At 46.3% G+C, this 15,350-nt stretch overlaps 1 protein-coding gene across 1 annotated transcript in view; it reads left to right on the top strand.

Moving 5' to 3' along the window:
- The first annotated feature begins 964 nt into the window (after positions 1-964).
- The window catches only part of IPO9 (importin 9), a 38,751-nt gene continuing 24,365 nt past the window's right edge, over positions 965-15,350 (top strand). The window contains exons 1-6 of the mRNA XM_086861984.1: positions 965-1,153; positions 11,121-11,182; positions 11,807-11,893; positions 12,812-13,013; positions 13,457-13,545; positions 13,837-13,923. Of these exons, the coding sequence (XP_086718110.1) occupies positions 1,003-1,153; positions 11,121-11,182; positions 11,807-11,893; positions 12,812-13,013; positions 13,457-13,545; positions 13,837-13,923 (678 nt within the window). The 5' untranslated portion in view covers positions 965-1,002. The remainder of the gene's footprint in view (positions 1,154-11,120; positions 11,183-11,806; positions 11,894-12,811; positions 13,014-13,456; positions 13,546-13,836; positions 13,924-15,350) is intronic.

Raw genomic sequence — 15,350 nt, forward strand, 5'->3', positions numbered from 1 at the left:
CATCACCATCCCCCAGGTAAGAAGCCCACTTTGTATGGGTCAATGCCGCTTTTTAATACTTGTAATGCTTTGTAAAATTGCTTATACTGCCCAAATAAACAGCTGCAGAAAACACAGGTGGGTTCCTCATGGCTCACACTGGTGTTCACCTCATCTCTGTATGGGAAAAGAGATTATGAGGGATTCAAGGCTTTTCCTCCCTATGATGGGGTGTCCCTGCTCTGGGGTCCCTGTGGGGCTCCAGGTGTCCCACAGGACCCTGGACACTGCCTCAGTCCCTGCTCCCCCAAGGGACCACCCAAGATCCCTAGATGCTCCTGGTGGAAAAGGACAAAAGCAAGAAGGTTCCACAAAGAATCAAAATTTCATTAGTAAATCACACACCATGGAAATTGCTGTATTAATCCCTGAGCTACTATATAAGCTCATGGCAGTGGGGTTTGGATAAAGGGGTAAGAGGAAAGGGAAGAGAGGAAGAGATGAATTAAAAGGAGGAAGAGAGAGATCGATCAATCAATCAATCAATCAATCGTCCCGGTTCCAGCACATTGATCCTGCTGTCGGGTCGGGCCGATGGGATGTCCAGGGTCCTGCCTGGGGGGGTTACATTTTCTGGGCAGGTTTCCCCACCCTGAAGCAGGTTTCTCTCTTTCCATGCCGATGAGTTTTCCTCACAGTCCCTTCATTCGGGCCCTGCTGGAAGCGGCTCAGAGGCTTTGATGGTGCTGGCTGCTCGCTGGTGCCGCACCGGGCTGTGCTGATCCCCAGGAACTACGACAAGGAGGTTTGTCCCAGAGAAGGCTCCCCTGTCCCTGCTCACGGGCTGTTTGTGGCTCCCAGCCCTTCCCGAGCCGGGCCGTGCGGGCCGCTCGGGGCCGTTCCCTGGCCCGGGATGGCCGCGGTCCGCCGCGCCGCCAGGGGGCGCTGTGCGCGGGGCCCGGCCCGGCCCCTCCTCCCGGCGCGCGGTGCGTTTGGCGCGCGCGGCCCGCGGAGGGGGCGGCGATGGCGGGAGGCGGCGGCGGGCCCGGAGCGGGGCCGGTGGCGCAGGGGCTGAAGGAGGCGCTGGTGGAGACGCTGACGGGGATCCTGTGCCCGGTGCAGGCGGTGCGAGCCGCTGCTGAGGAGCAGGTGAAGGTGCTGGAGGTGACGGAGGGTGAGTGAGGGCCGCGCTGAGGGGATGGGGGACCCCGGGTCGCCGCCGCAGCGATTCCCGGTACCGGCGCCTCATGGCTGCGCCTTGGCCTCGGCCGAAACTTCCAGCCTCGTCGCTCGGGCCGGCGGGAGCAGGCGGCTGTGGCTGGCTTCCTGCCGGCTGTCGGTGTGTGACCGACGTCTCTGATGGAATCACAGCATAGTTAGGACTGAAAGGGACCTTTGGAGATCATTCAGGCCAAGCCCCTGCCCAGGCAGGGTCACCTGGAGCAGGTGACACAGGGACACGTCCCGGTGGGTTTGGGATGCCTCCGGAGAGCGACCTCCCTGGGGAGCTGTTCCAGTGCTCTGCCTCCCTGAATGTAAAGAAGTTGTTCCTCACGCTGAGGTGGAACTTCTTGTGGTTTAGTTTGTGGCCATTGCTCCTTGTCCTGTCGCTGGCTGCTACTGAAAAGCGTCTGGCAGCAACCTCTTGGTAAGCGCCGTGGATTGTATGGATCGCTGAGATTTCCCTCTGTCTTCTCTAGACCAAACAAGCCCAGCTCCCACGGTGTCTGCCCACCAGACAGATGCTCCAGACCCCTCATCATCTTTGTGGCCTCACTGGAGTTCCTCCAGTAGCTCCTTGTCTTTCTCTGGTGCTCGGAGGGAAGGGCTGGCTCCCGCCTGCAGCGCTGGGGCACTGCTCTGCTCTGCTCTGGGGGGCAGGAGGGCTCTGGGGTGGTGTGTGAGATGTGGGCACCAAGGAGCTCTCTAAGCTCACCAGGGGTACGATGTGGAGGGGTAGGGGTGCTGAAGCAGCGAGGCTGTTGCTCTGGGTACCTTGTTCTACCTCAGCTGGCGTCCCCAGGGTTGGTCACATGAGGGTCATGGAGAGCCCTTCCATCTGTAGACCCTGCTCTGCTCCCACAGGGATTCTCTTCACCTCTGGAAGTGTGTCCTGGTGTGTGCCCATGTCCTGCAGGCTGCCATCTGTACATGGTGTTTGTGAGTTGAGGGTGTCCAGGATGTAGCTGTGCCCTCATCCAGTGTGAAACTCCAGTGACAGAGTTCACTGTCTCTGAATAGAAAGGTGAGGACAAGCAGGACAGTGGAGCTGGATGGCAACTGGCTTATGGCTTTGGAAAGAGAGATTTGAAATGAGCAAACACCCCAAGTTCAAGCAGTGTCTCTAATCATTCCATTACTCCTTTGGCATTTTTATGGTGGCAGTAGGTTAGTTCATGCACTGGCTGCTTTGTCTGTATGGAAGACACATTTAAAAACATATTAATGCTAACACTTTATTTTGCTTCAGCCCAAATGATTGGAGTTTGTAGAAACCACAGGAAGATTTGCAGATGATCTGCTGTGATGGAGAGTGCAGCACTGCAACCCCAGGCCTGAAGTTTTGCCTGTGGCCTGGCAGCTTGATGAGCTGGTTGTCTGTGGATTCTCCTGGAAATTTTGCCATACCTTTAGTCTGATTGCACTATTCTGAAGGTGTTCTGTGAAGTGTTTTGTGAACTCTTTCTACTCCTGAACTTCAGCTCAGAAGTGTTACCAGAGGCAAAGTGGGAAAGTGTAAGGGTGAGACAGGGTCAAGAGTGGTGTTGTGATTTTGCTGCTCTGGGAGTGAATGCTTGTTTGATTGATTGATTGAGATTGTTTGATAAAATATTTGTTGTTGTGTGTTCCCTTAACGTGTTAGTATCACACTCAGCTGAGCTCTTTCTGGCATTACTAGGAATTCTGTGTGTTGCCTCCACAGCTCTTGGAGTTTTATTGAGTGGTTTGATGACATTTCAGCAGTACAAGTCTGGAAGTGCTGGGAGTGCTTCATTGACCATAGAGCCTTGGCCTTCACAGCTACTGCTTAAATGGCAGCTTATCCCCAAAGAGTCTGAACCTTCCCACAGTCTGTTTGGGTGACAGATCTCCAGAGAATAATGTTTTCTGACAGTTCTAGGCAATGAATGTCCTGAGGTACCTTTGAGAACCCAGGATTGCAGAATTGCACCTAGTGGATGTTAGGATAAGAGGAATGGAGTCATTTACCCTTCTATTTTGTCATGGTTTTACAAATCTGCTGAAGTCCCCAATACTTCTCTGCAGTTGTAGGACCAGAACTCTGAGATCTGGTGCAGGATCTGTCCCTGTGACCTGGAGGGGGCTGCAGAACACCTGCACAAGCAGTTTGACACCAAACTGGAGGGGAGGCAGTTGATGTCCTGAGAGCCCTGCAGGAACAGAGCCAGAGGAATTCAGCAAGGACAAGACTGCACTGCTGGGATGTGGGTCAGGTGCTGCCTGGTCGGGGAGCAGCTTTGGGACAAAGGGCCAGGAAATACCAGTGGCTGGTGAGCTGGACAGGGCCAGCAGTGTGCCCTGGAGGCCACCTGCATGCCAGGCTGTCTGAGCAGGATCAGAGGTGGTGATCAGCCCTCTCCAGTCAGTGCTCCTTAGACCACACCTGGAATACCTGCGAGGTTTTGCTCCCACCCCCGGGATGAGACACAGCAACAAAGGGGAATGAGTTCAGCAAAGGGTCCTGGTTTGGGCAGGGGAATTGCAGCATTCACCCCATGAGGTGATGCTGGGGTTGAGGGTTTTTCCACTGGGGAAGTAAGAGGGTTTTAGGGGTGGGTCTGACAGCAGCTTCTGGTAACTATGAGGAGATTGTGGGACACTGAGAGGTGGGAGAGGATGAGGGATAAATGGGCACATACTTGAAACAAGAGATTCCAACTGGATAGAAGGAGTTTTCTAATCTGATTGTCTGTAAAAGCTGTGTTATTTCCATCCTTGAGCATCTTCAAGACCTGCCTAGAAAATCTGAGCACTGATCTAATGCTGCAGATTCTGCTTTGATCATGGGGGTTTGACTGGAAACCTCCTGAGGTCTCTTTCAGGGAATTATTTTGCACACCTTTGATTCCTCCTCTCTTGTACTAGTCAAGCAGCATGGGAAGAATAAGCTATATTCTTCTTTCTGTGCTGTCTTTGGTATGGAGATGCTTGCAAAAACCAAGAGGACGAGCTACAGGAATCTGGTGTGTGCCAGCACCATATTATTGAGGTAGAGAAATGTAGACCATGTGTGTCACAGGTACTTTAAAAGAGCAAAAAACGTATCATTAAGCAGAATGAAGGTGCTGAAGTGAAGGAGTAGGAAAGAGCACAAGTGTTGGCACTTCGAATGCAAAACAAATCAAAGTAGGGCAAAAAGAGATTGAGGAAGAGCTAGTTAAAGTTACAAAAACTTACAGTGTTTTACTTAAATGTTGCAGAAGCAGAGAAGGTTTCAGAGGTGTTTGAAGCCAGCGACTGACTTGGGAAGGTGCATTCAGTAGGACTGCAGAAGAGCCAAATTTCTTGTGCTGATGTTGTGACGTTGAGGAGCCTCTACAGGAGACAAGTTGGGGAATCCATGTCAGATTGAAGCCTGAGTAGAAGCAGTTCCACTTAGCAGTTTGCCATAAACAGCAAGTGCTAAAGAATGGATCTCCCAGAGTTTAGAGGGACTCAGACATTCAATTACTGTGCAAAAGTTGGGCTGTAAAACTTGCCACTTAGGGACCAACTAAATATTAAGCTGGTAAACATGGGACAGCTTTTAGTGAGGGCTCCAAGGTAAGGTGCAGATGGGGCTGGTACAGGGAAGGGGGTGTGGGTTTTGCATTGCCTGTTATGGTTAAAATTCAGCAGTTGGAACGAGAAGAGACAGGCACATGAAATTGTTGTGGCAGAAGAATTGTGGGACTCCCAAAAAGCTCTTAGGAAGTTCACTTGCTGAAATTTTTTTCAGAACAAACAGCTGTTGACTGGCAGGGTCATGAGTCCCAGGTGAAGCTGAGTTGCTCAGCACATCTGTAAATGATGTGTAACAGAGTGAATAGCAGTGGGACAAAGTTGCTGATAGTGCTGCTCAGTCTGGCCAGTGAGAATCAGTGGCACAAATTACAGGATGATTTCACAAGGTGTATTGAGTGCAGACACAGAGGGTGTAGCTAGCCAGTGTTGGTCAGCAGTGTAGTGTTGGGGGAGGGGGAGACAGTCCAGATAACGCCCTAAAAAGTTATGGGCGGTCCTAACTATTGTCCTTGGGAGAAGAAAACCCATTGTCTGTGTGGAGAGTTCCTGAAAATACCCAATCACTGCTCTGTCATGCTCCAATAAGCCAAATGGACCGTTAAGGAGGGCACAGAGAACAAAGCCAGCAAATTCCTCATGCTTCCACAGGCAGTGCATGCATTACTGGCCTGCTGCTCTGGCCAGTAATTACTGGCCTTCTGCAGCAAAAAGGCAGCACAGACACTCGCAGAGAAAAGCTGCTGTTTTCAAAGTACCTAATCCATTGGCTTTTCTGCCTGGGAAAGGGTTAGCAGAGATGGAGGCCCTGAAATAATAAGCTACAGAGCAGGTGAGTGAGGAGGGATTGTTTGTGACTTCTCATAAAACTGAGATCACAGAATCATGGGCTGTCAGGGGAGATGAATCTAAAACAGGCAGAATTAAGCTGTTGCCCCAGTGTGCAAACTGTGGAATTCATCACTGCTGGTTGTTAGAAGTAGAAATGGTTTTTAAACTATTTAACATTCCTGGAGGAAAAAAACTCATCAAGAGCAGTTGTACACAGTGGTTGGATATAACAGCCACTTCAGGAGTTTCCTAATGCCAGCATTTCCTTGGGGGTGTTGGGGCAGCACTGCTCTGCCCCCACCTCTTTTCCTAAGCTGCTCTCTCTTGGGTGGTGTGTGCTGCCCTGTTGTCCAGGCAGGTCTGAGCCAGCTCAGGATGGTTCAGGTGTTCAGAGGATGCAGTCGAGCTCCCTGAAGAAGGTTGACAGTGGATGTGGCTGGTGCTTGTACGAGGAGATGAGTGCACAGTCAAAGCCTCTGGAGGAGGCTGAACTGTTCAAGGGAGTCTCCTGTCTGACTCTATACACGTGCTCTGGAGGAATATGGAATGTCTCCTCTGGATTAAGGATATTGATAGCAGTTTCTTCTCACCATGTCACCCTTTGGCAACTGCCAGACATGTCCTCAGCAACTCAGTCTCTCACCTGCTTTTGCATCTTCTGTCTGCTGAGGAAATGCACCACTTGGCAGCTTGGGGATGGGAGGTGCATTACTGTCAGTCTCTGGAAAGAGGAGAGTTTACCTGGTGACCTTTGTTAGATTTTATCAGAACATAAATAAAAGCAGTGCCTGAGATGGCAGGGGGAAGGCAGAAAAATGAAAGCTGCAGCTGTGGACTGGTGCTGTTGTTGAGTGTCTGACTTGACTCAACTGTGGTATCAGCATGTTACTGGAGAATTTGGCTTCTGTTCCCTTTATCTGTTCCACCGAGGTAGCACCATGCACCACCCCTGGTGTGCACTACTGCCAGTGTCATATGGCCTGAGGATGATTATCCAGTGTGCAAAAATGATCTCTTCCTCTAGGTCCTCTTACTCTTAGGTATTGGAGAACATGTGGAGCCCAGGTCATCTCCAGGAATGGCAGAGCAGGGCAGTGGCACTCTGAGGGGAGTTCATGGTCCAGCAGGAGGGCTCAGACTGTTCTGAGTTGGAATGGACCCACAAGGATCATCCAGTTCAACTCTGTCAAATGGCTTCCACCCTACACACAGGAGCAGTGTCTGCCATACAGTTCTCTAAATTATGTGGATAAAGGGGTTTAATGTCAGCTTCTGAGACAGCTGGAAAACACTGTTCCCTGCTTGCCAGGTTAGATTTTTTTAGATTTGATGTTTTATGGTGAAATATTCAGTTTCTGAGCTGTTGGCTCTTGTGCTCTGGAAACATGGTGGGAGGTGAATGGCTCCAGGCTGGGGAATTGCCTTTCTTTTGCCTGTCTGCCTTATGTGTTTCTTTATGTCCTTTTTGCAAGTAGAAAGGCATCATAAGGCCATCTTCAGCATGGCTTATGTTGTGACACCTTGTGTGTTAAAAGACACCTTCAGCTCAGTCCTTCACGAGGTTGTTTGTTGCCAGAAGCTGAGATGTGCAGGTGGCTCTGAAGATGGTGCTGATCCTGGCAGATTGACTTCTGTGTCACTCTGGGCATGCTGACCCTCTTGTCCATCTTGTTTGAGACTAGTCCTCTAGGAGACAGCTAGTGCTTTGATCTGAATGTGATTCCAGAATGGAAGATTGGCTTTATAGGTCTTGTAAATGTTCTTTCGGTATCTCCTCTTCCAGAGCAGGTGGCTCAGCACATTCAGTTTGATGCTTTAAAATTCTGATGATATATTGATTCTCTGATGATATTTTCATGATATAGTTGGCTGTCTGTTTGTACCAGAACACTTGCAGCTACCATAATGGCACAAAACGTTTTGTATCAATTGTGCTTCCCTGGTTCAGCATATTTTTGCTTATGGTCAGCTCCTTCCCAGCAGAACTGCTTTAATATGGCTTCAAGAGGGATTTCAGTGTTGCATCAGCTACTCTGTGAATACATGGTTTTATGCCATAAACCCAAGCATTGCTTGGAAGGAGAGATCTGAAGAATATAAAGACATGACCACAACATGTGGTTTTGTGGTGCTCTTTTGGCTGTAACTTGAATTGTAGTAGAACGAGGGATGGGAAGACACGAGTGGAAGTCCTGTGGGTGGATTGAGCTGAATTCTTAACAGGAGTAAACTTTAACATTGAACTGATTTGTAACAGGGAAGTTGAAACAAGAAATGGCCACATTGCAACATGCTGCACATTGCAAGATGCTGCCCGTGGGGAAGAAAGGTTATTCACAACAGCAAACACCAGTGTTGGCTCTGTGAAATGCTGCAGATGAAGTTGAGTGTAGAGAAAAATTGTGAAGAAGGATTTTCAAAGGAGATACTTAAAAGCAGCACAGCTGCTGGAAAAAAGTGACCTCAGTCTGTCTTTCTCTCTTTTGCTGAGAAATGAGGAAATTATGAGCACCGTTTTAGAGGTGTGCTAACAAAAGGAGTGCTTTTGGAGCAGTTCTTGAGTATCATGATGGAGGATGAAGAAGTTCCTCAAAGCAGCACATGTGTAGAGTGTCAGAACTCTGGCTAAGCATTAGATTCCTGCTTGGTGTTTCCTCCTAGTCTGTCTGCAGATTGCCATCTTGTTCTGTGCTGCTCTGATTTCATGGCTGACCCTGCTTTGAGCAGGAGATTGGACTGGGTGACCTCCTGAGGTCCTTTTCAGCCCAAGTTGTTTTACGATGATGTTACTAAAGCCAGTCCTTTGGAAAACATCTGTGCCTGTGTGGCTGAGGACCATGATGCACAAGGGTGGGCAAGTATTGGGTAAAGGGAACTCAGTTTCTGGCGCTGCTCTGGTGGTGGTGGTGAGATCCAGCCTCTGCAGACCAAGTGTTGCTTTAGTTTGGAGTGTCAGTGTCAGTGGCCATGGAGCCACCTGGATTCACCAGACTGGCTGCAGCCCCTTCCTCCACCTCACCCTGTCTCTGCCCTCACCAGAGACAACAAAAGGGACCTTTAGCAGCTCCTGAACCAGCTCTGCATGGATGGGCTGAGCTGGACTTGGTCAGTGCTGACCCACTTCAACTAGGCAGGTAGGTGCAAAGATGCAGTACAAACTTCTGCTCATTTATTCCTTCCTGCTTGCTTACTAGTAATTTTTGGTTTCATGTTGGCGTAGTTTTGCAAAAATGTTGTAGGTGAAGAGGTTACATAAACTGGTTACATGGTAGATAGAGCTTGTTGTGGAGGAGGAGAGTTCGATTTTATTAATACTGGGGTTAAGTGAAAGGAGAAGCAGAGCTGGGAGAAAATGTGTTTGCTAAGTGCTCTCTATGCCAGACCCTTCATTAAAAGCTTCTAATCTTTGAGGTTTACAGACTTTATCTTGGGGAGAAGACTTGGTATTTCTGATATCTCAAATCTACAAAATATAAGTGAAGAAATAGCCTATCAAGGTCCATTTGAACTGCATTTACTCATAATAAAGATAAAAGTTGCCAGCCAACTGGGAAAAAAAACCAATAATAAAACAATCCTTTGAGAAAAGAGGAGCCAGTGAGCTGTACAAGGATCAGTGTAATATCAGTCCCTGGAAAGATTCTTGGAACAGCTCATTAAACAGCTTGTCAGTGTCTACAGCAATAGGATAAATAGTTGCTACACAACTAGTACTGTTTTATGTGATCTCTTCTTGATAAACCCATCTAATTTTGGTTTGACGGGAGAGCTAGATTATTGCTTAAACAAGTGCTGAGTGTGAATGATCTGAATTCAGCAGGATTCCTGATAGGAATTTGCCACAATGGTAATTTATCAGTTAAGAAGATACAGTTTTGTAATATTTTTGAGCAGGACATCAGGCTGAAAACCCATGGGGGTTGTCAGTGGCTTATTGTTAGACCCAAGGGGTTTTTATGATAGAACTCTTGGCCACTGCAGCAGTATGTCTGGTGTCCCAGTGATGGCACTGTGGTCTGCCTGGGGAGCAGAACTAAGGTGTTGGAAAATGGAGAAACTAAATACTGTGAATCACAGGCAGAGCACTGTATGCAGAGAGAATACATCAAATGCATATGTGTAAACAAATTAAGGATTGTGAACTGGAATACTGAGTTGTAGCTGTGTGAAGTCGTTGAAGTTACTCTGGCTTCATTTATATCAATTTTTACCCTTTTTAGCTTTCCATTTATACTCTTTATACCCTTCCAACTTACCCTTTAAAGATGGGGCTGAAATGAAATGCCACACTTGAGCATGGAAATTGCAGATAGCACATAGAATAATGACTGCTTCAGTTAAGAGAAGTATTATGTTAAGTACATCTTGGAATGAGGCTCCCTGCTTTCACAGCTGGGATAAGAAGGTTATTTTCCTCTTTCTTAAATGCATGATCTATGAAGAAGGGGTAAAGGAACTGGCTATGTTCAATGTGTGCTTGGGAAAGTGAGAGGCAATTATCTTCCAATCCAGAAAAGCCTCTTAGCAGTGAGGTGGGTATTAGGAAACACTCAATAACCATTTGTGAAGCACTCAGATGTGCTGCTGAGGGAAGTCACAGAACTCCTTTTGAGAAGAATTTTCAGTCTGTTTTTGTCAGGGATGCTGTCAGCACGTTTAGCCTGTCTGCAGGAGGCAGGATGTGCTGACAGGACCCCAGGGCATAACTTCTGCTCCACAGCTTCTAAGAACTAAAACGTCACAAATGTGTTTCTTAAGCAGACTAGTGAAATTAAATGAAGTATTTAGGATAGTTATCAGCTGCCTGGAACTTAAAATTGCAATTTTAAGCAAATTTATTGAGTTATCTGGATTTACCATACCAGAACATCTGCTCTTCCTGGCTTTTATTTCCTGTGCTCAGCATCTACAGAATTGTTACAAGTATTTGAATTTTGCCTTTGTCATGGAGCTTGCTTGGCAAGAAGCCACAAGAAGCTCTTGGTTTTTCTGGACAAATTCTTTACAGGAGAAGGTCCTGCAGCACCAGGGATTGTCCAGGCAGTGCTGGTGTCACTGTGCTGGGCAGGGTTTGCTCAGGAAGGCATTTGGTGTGTCCTGGGTGAGGGCTGGGATAGCTGAAGTGCTGCCTGCACATCCCTGTGTATGATCCCAGGCTGTCCAAAATGGCACTGCTGGCTGCCAGTCTGCTGCTGTCTTACTCCATCCTGGAGCTTTTCCATGCATCTCTCCTGCAGGAACTCGAGTAATGATTTTACACTGTAGAGAAGATTTTTATATGTGTATTTAAGTTTAAATTATTTGGTTGTTATTAGCCTGCATTGCAAAATTTTTTGTCCATGAGAGAAGAAAATAAGATGCCAAGACAATAAATGAAGTTTTTGTGGAGAGCACAGGGGAGAATTAATGCTCATGATTTATTTGAGTAGCTGTGCTTTGGAATTGCCTTCTCCTTCCTGCATGTGAGTCACTCAATTGGTATGATGTCCTTCTCCAAAAATCTTCATGACTTTTGCTGTGTGGCCATAAAAGTTACAATACCAATATTTGGGTTTTTTTCCTTGCAGAATTTGGTGTTCATTTAGCAGAACTGACTGTGGATCCTCAGGGAGCTCTGGCCATCCGGCAGGTGAGTTTGCCTGGAGCTGCAGAAAGAATTTTGGTGGAAATTTCCTTGGTTTTTAAAATATTCTTCCATGTTTTCAGGTGAAAAATTTGAAGTAGCTTTCTGTTACTGTTTCTTCACCTTTTTTTTATATTTCTCTAGAGTCTTCCTTTCAACATTATTCAGGTGTTAGACTCTTACATTTTTTGACAAATTTTTTTTTTTACTTTTTAAACCTGGTGCTGATACAGTACTGGACTGGAAATGGACACAACTTAGGAGATGGGTGATAGACACCAGCAAGAAGAAGTGTGGCTTCTCTTCACAGAAGCTTTTTCTGTAGGTGTTTTCCTCTTTGGAAACTGTTCTGTATTTCATTAGTTACTTTGTGACCTGTATTTGTGCCTTTCTAGAGCTGCTGCTTTGGGTCAGTGCTGTGCAGGCCATGGCTGCTCAGTGGATACCCAGCAGTAATTTTTATTGCAGTAATTTTGTGGTCCATTTCATGGATTTTTTCATTTTTTGGCAAGTCCTGATGCCCCTCTAAAAGAAGCATGATGGGACAGGAGGCTGAGCAAATGGGTCAGGGGTGATCCTTGCAATGGTTCCAGGATATGTCCCTGATGCCTGACCTCTCTCCTGATACAGCTGGCGTCTGTTATTCTGAAACAGTATGTGGAAACTCATTGGTGCTCTCAGTCTGAAAAGTTTAGACCTCCAGAGACCACAGAAAGGGTAAGACTTGGTTTCACATTATCTGGTTTAAAACACTTTTATCCATCAAGAGTATTAATTCTGTAGGCAGTTAAAGAAGTACCAGTGCCTTTGTGTATTTTGAGGATTAATGTCTTCAGTTAAGGTTTTTTGACATTTTCCACTTCAAAAATTTTCAGTTGCTTAAAACAACACTGGGCTTGAGAAGCTTGGGCTGCTTCCTGTAGGGAAAGTTCAGCCACAATGCTCCTGCTACTCTCAGAACAAGACTAGAAGAAAATCTGCTTCCTAAGTTTCACAAATACTGATTCTGGCAGTCCTTTTTTGGAGGTTTGCTAAGTCTTTTATACATCTTGGGACTTAGAGGTTATTTCATGACAAATTTTAGTTTTAAGCTGCTGGGTTTCATTAAGAATCTGTTCAACAAGAGTATTTAACAGCTAAGATGGCCAGAGATTCCAGCTCTTTCCACTCTGACTGTTGACTGGAGCATCTTTCATTTCTATAGTATGATTCATCCATCCAGAGATAATTGCTTGAATTATGCCCCAGAAGTGGCTTTTATTTTTTCCTGTCCCTTCAGGGCTGTGTGACTGTTCTTGTTTACTGAAATCTTCCAAAATAAGCAAACATAGTCCCTGACACTGGAGCTGGGATTTATCTCAGCTAACTCTGGATGTTTTCCATGTAGATCTGTACATCCTGTGTAGTTGCAGCTGTGAGCTGTTTACTCTGTGCTTGTCTGATGCTGTATGTGAGATGTTAAAACACACCATGCAGTTTTCCCTAAAAAGTTATGGGGTGTAGTGTGCAAGAGTGTTTTTGTCTCCTGAATGTTCATTTTGTAAAACCAATATTGAATCAATATCAGGATACAGTCCCAGGTCTAGATTTCTTTTATTAGCTGTGATTTATTCTAAATGCTGTTGTTTTCTACAGGCAAAAGTTTCTATCAGGGAGCTGCTGCCCAATGGGTTGAGGGAGTCCATCAGCAAGGTGCGCTCGAGCGTTGCCTACGCCGTGTCAGCCATCGCCCACTGGGACTGGCCCGAGGCCTGGCCCGAGCTCTTCAACCTCCTCATGGAGATGCTGGTCAGTGGCGATGTCAACGCGGTGCACGGAGCCATGAGAGTGCTCACAGGTGGGTGGCTGCTGTGGCTGGCCAAATCTGCTGTGGGAAACTGTTTGGGCTTTTCCTTGTGTCAGTATTCTGTCACGTTTCATCCAAATTGAAGAAATTGAGGTTTTCTTCCTCTCTTCCCCTGGACCTAGTATCTGTGGCTGGCTGTGGAGTCATGTGCTCAGCTGGTGTCATGAGAGCTGGGGAAGGAGGTGCTGTGCTGCAGGTTACAGCTCAGCAGGGACTTTGCTTGTAGCACCTTTTCCAGATACCTGCAGTTTTTAGTGTGATATTTTTGTGCATGCCTTTGAGGATTGCCTCAGGTAGATCAGATGACCCTGGTCTAGCGAAGTGCAAATCAACTTGTTTCCAACACACTTAGTGTTTCCCATCGGTTCTATTGTTGCTGCTCCCTACAAATTTGATTTCTTATAAGAGCTTCTCTTCTTTTTCCATTTTTTTAGAATTTACCCGAGAAGTGACAGACATACAGATGCCACTTGTAGCTCCAGTTATTCTTCCAGAGATGTACAAAATTTTCACAATGGCAGAGGTATGATCTTCACAGTGAGGTTGGTATTGGATGAAATTAGTAGGAATGTTCCTTGGAATAGAGAAACTCCAGATTTAATGGTTAAGTCATACTGTAGTATGAGTTAGACTTAAAGAATTTTCTTGATGATATAATAGTTGATGGCAGCTAATGTTTCCACAGAAAAGTTGAAGCCAATAATAAAATAAGAGAAAAATGCTAAAGCAAAAATGAAATACAATTAAAAGATAATTAAAGGAAGTATCTTGTGTAAGAAGAATGTTGTGTTCCTGATGATTAACTTTTCTCTAGGTGTATGGGATTCGCACGAGGTCACGTGCAGTGGAGATATTTACCACGTGTGCCCACATGATCTGTAACATGGAGGAGTTGGAAAAGGCAAGAATTTAACTTGACATACAAGATACTTTGAATTCAAACTGAGTGAAGTTCTAAATAATTTTTAATATAGAAATGAAACTGGAAAATTAGGTACTGTGTCAGCTGGAATTTGGGGGAAGAGGCTGTAATTTAATACATGTAAAGTACCTGACTCTCTGCTTTACATGCATGCCTTGATAGTGGGCCTTGGTTTCCATAATTAAGGTTAATTTATGGTTTATCAGCAGACATGCTTGTAAGAGCTCAGGCAAGGAGGGAGTAAGCATGGGGAGGAGGTAGAGTGTCATCCCTTTGCTTGGAAATCCTGGCTTGGCTTCCAGCCTTCAGCTGAACCATGTGTCCTGATCACCTGCCAGGCCTTGGGCACATGGGAAATGGGGGACTCTTGGGCCAGGCTTTGGTTCCAATCTCCTGGAGCTCACCCCATGTTTCAGGAGGCACCTTGGCCTTGTGTTCCTGAAGGGGTGGGGGAAGCCAAACCCAGCCCAGTTTTGGAAGAATAGCTGTTAAGAAACAGACACAGCAGTCAAGCAGCTTTATATGTGAGTCTCCTGTCTGGCTCTGAGCACATCTGCATTTTAAATGGCCTTTGACAAGTGACTTTTCCAGCACTCCCAGACAATATTTAAGTTATTTTTAACTTTTTGGGATGTGAGGATAGGGAAGGGTGACATTCACATCTATTGGCTGGTCACTGCTGAGTGTCTCAATGTAATGTTCATTGTCCCTGTTTGCACAGGGAGCAATCCAGCACAGACTTTTGGAAAGTTCTGGTAATTACACTGTGTCTGTACTGCCATGACAAGGTTACTCATGCACTGTATCATGCAGCTGGTACCAGTATCCAAGAGATAGTAGTAGCTCCCCATTCTTATTCTGGAGAAGGGGTGAAAGTGTCCTTTACATTGAATACTAAAAGTTGTCTATTGAAATTTTACTTAAAAAAAAAAAAAAAAAAAAAAAAAAAAAAGAGAAAGAGAATCTTTTTATGAAAGGCATTTCCTAATTGATTTAAACATAGGACTTCACTGTCCTGGCTATGGAATTATGAGGAATAATCTCAATAAAATTATTTTTTACTTGCTCTGCCAAGGACTGCTTATGGAGTGCTCTGACATCTGGAAAAATACTTACTGCATTTTCCTAGGAAGAATCATCCTGCTAATCTTCAGGCCAGCTGTTGATACTGAGCTTGCTGTTGTTACTGAGCTCTGCAGGGAGATAAATGCCAGCCGCAGGGTTTGGGGTAATTGTGTGTGTGGTGGAGCTGCCCCAGGTTGGTTTTGTAGCCTGGGGGTGCTGGGGTGCAGGGCAGGATTCAGCTCATCAAATGAAATGCCTCTCTAGGAGGGGGTGAGCACTGCCCCTGGGGCTCTCCAGACTGGATTGTCTGGATCTCTTGAGACTCCAAAGTGATGAGTTGG

The sequence above is a fragment of the Cyanistes caeruleus genome, chromosome 24 (assembly GCF_971803275.1).
Source record: "Cyanistes caeruleus chromosome 24, bCyaCae1.hap1.1, whole genome shotgun sequence".
NCBI classification, from domain to species: domain Eukaryota; kingdom Metazoa; phylum Chordata; class Aves; order Passeriformes; family Paridae; genus Cyanistes; species Cyanistes caeruleus.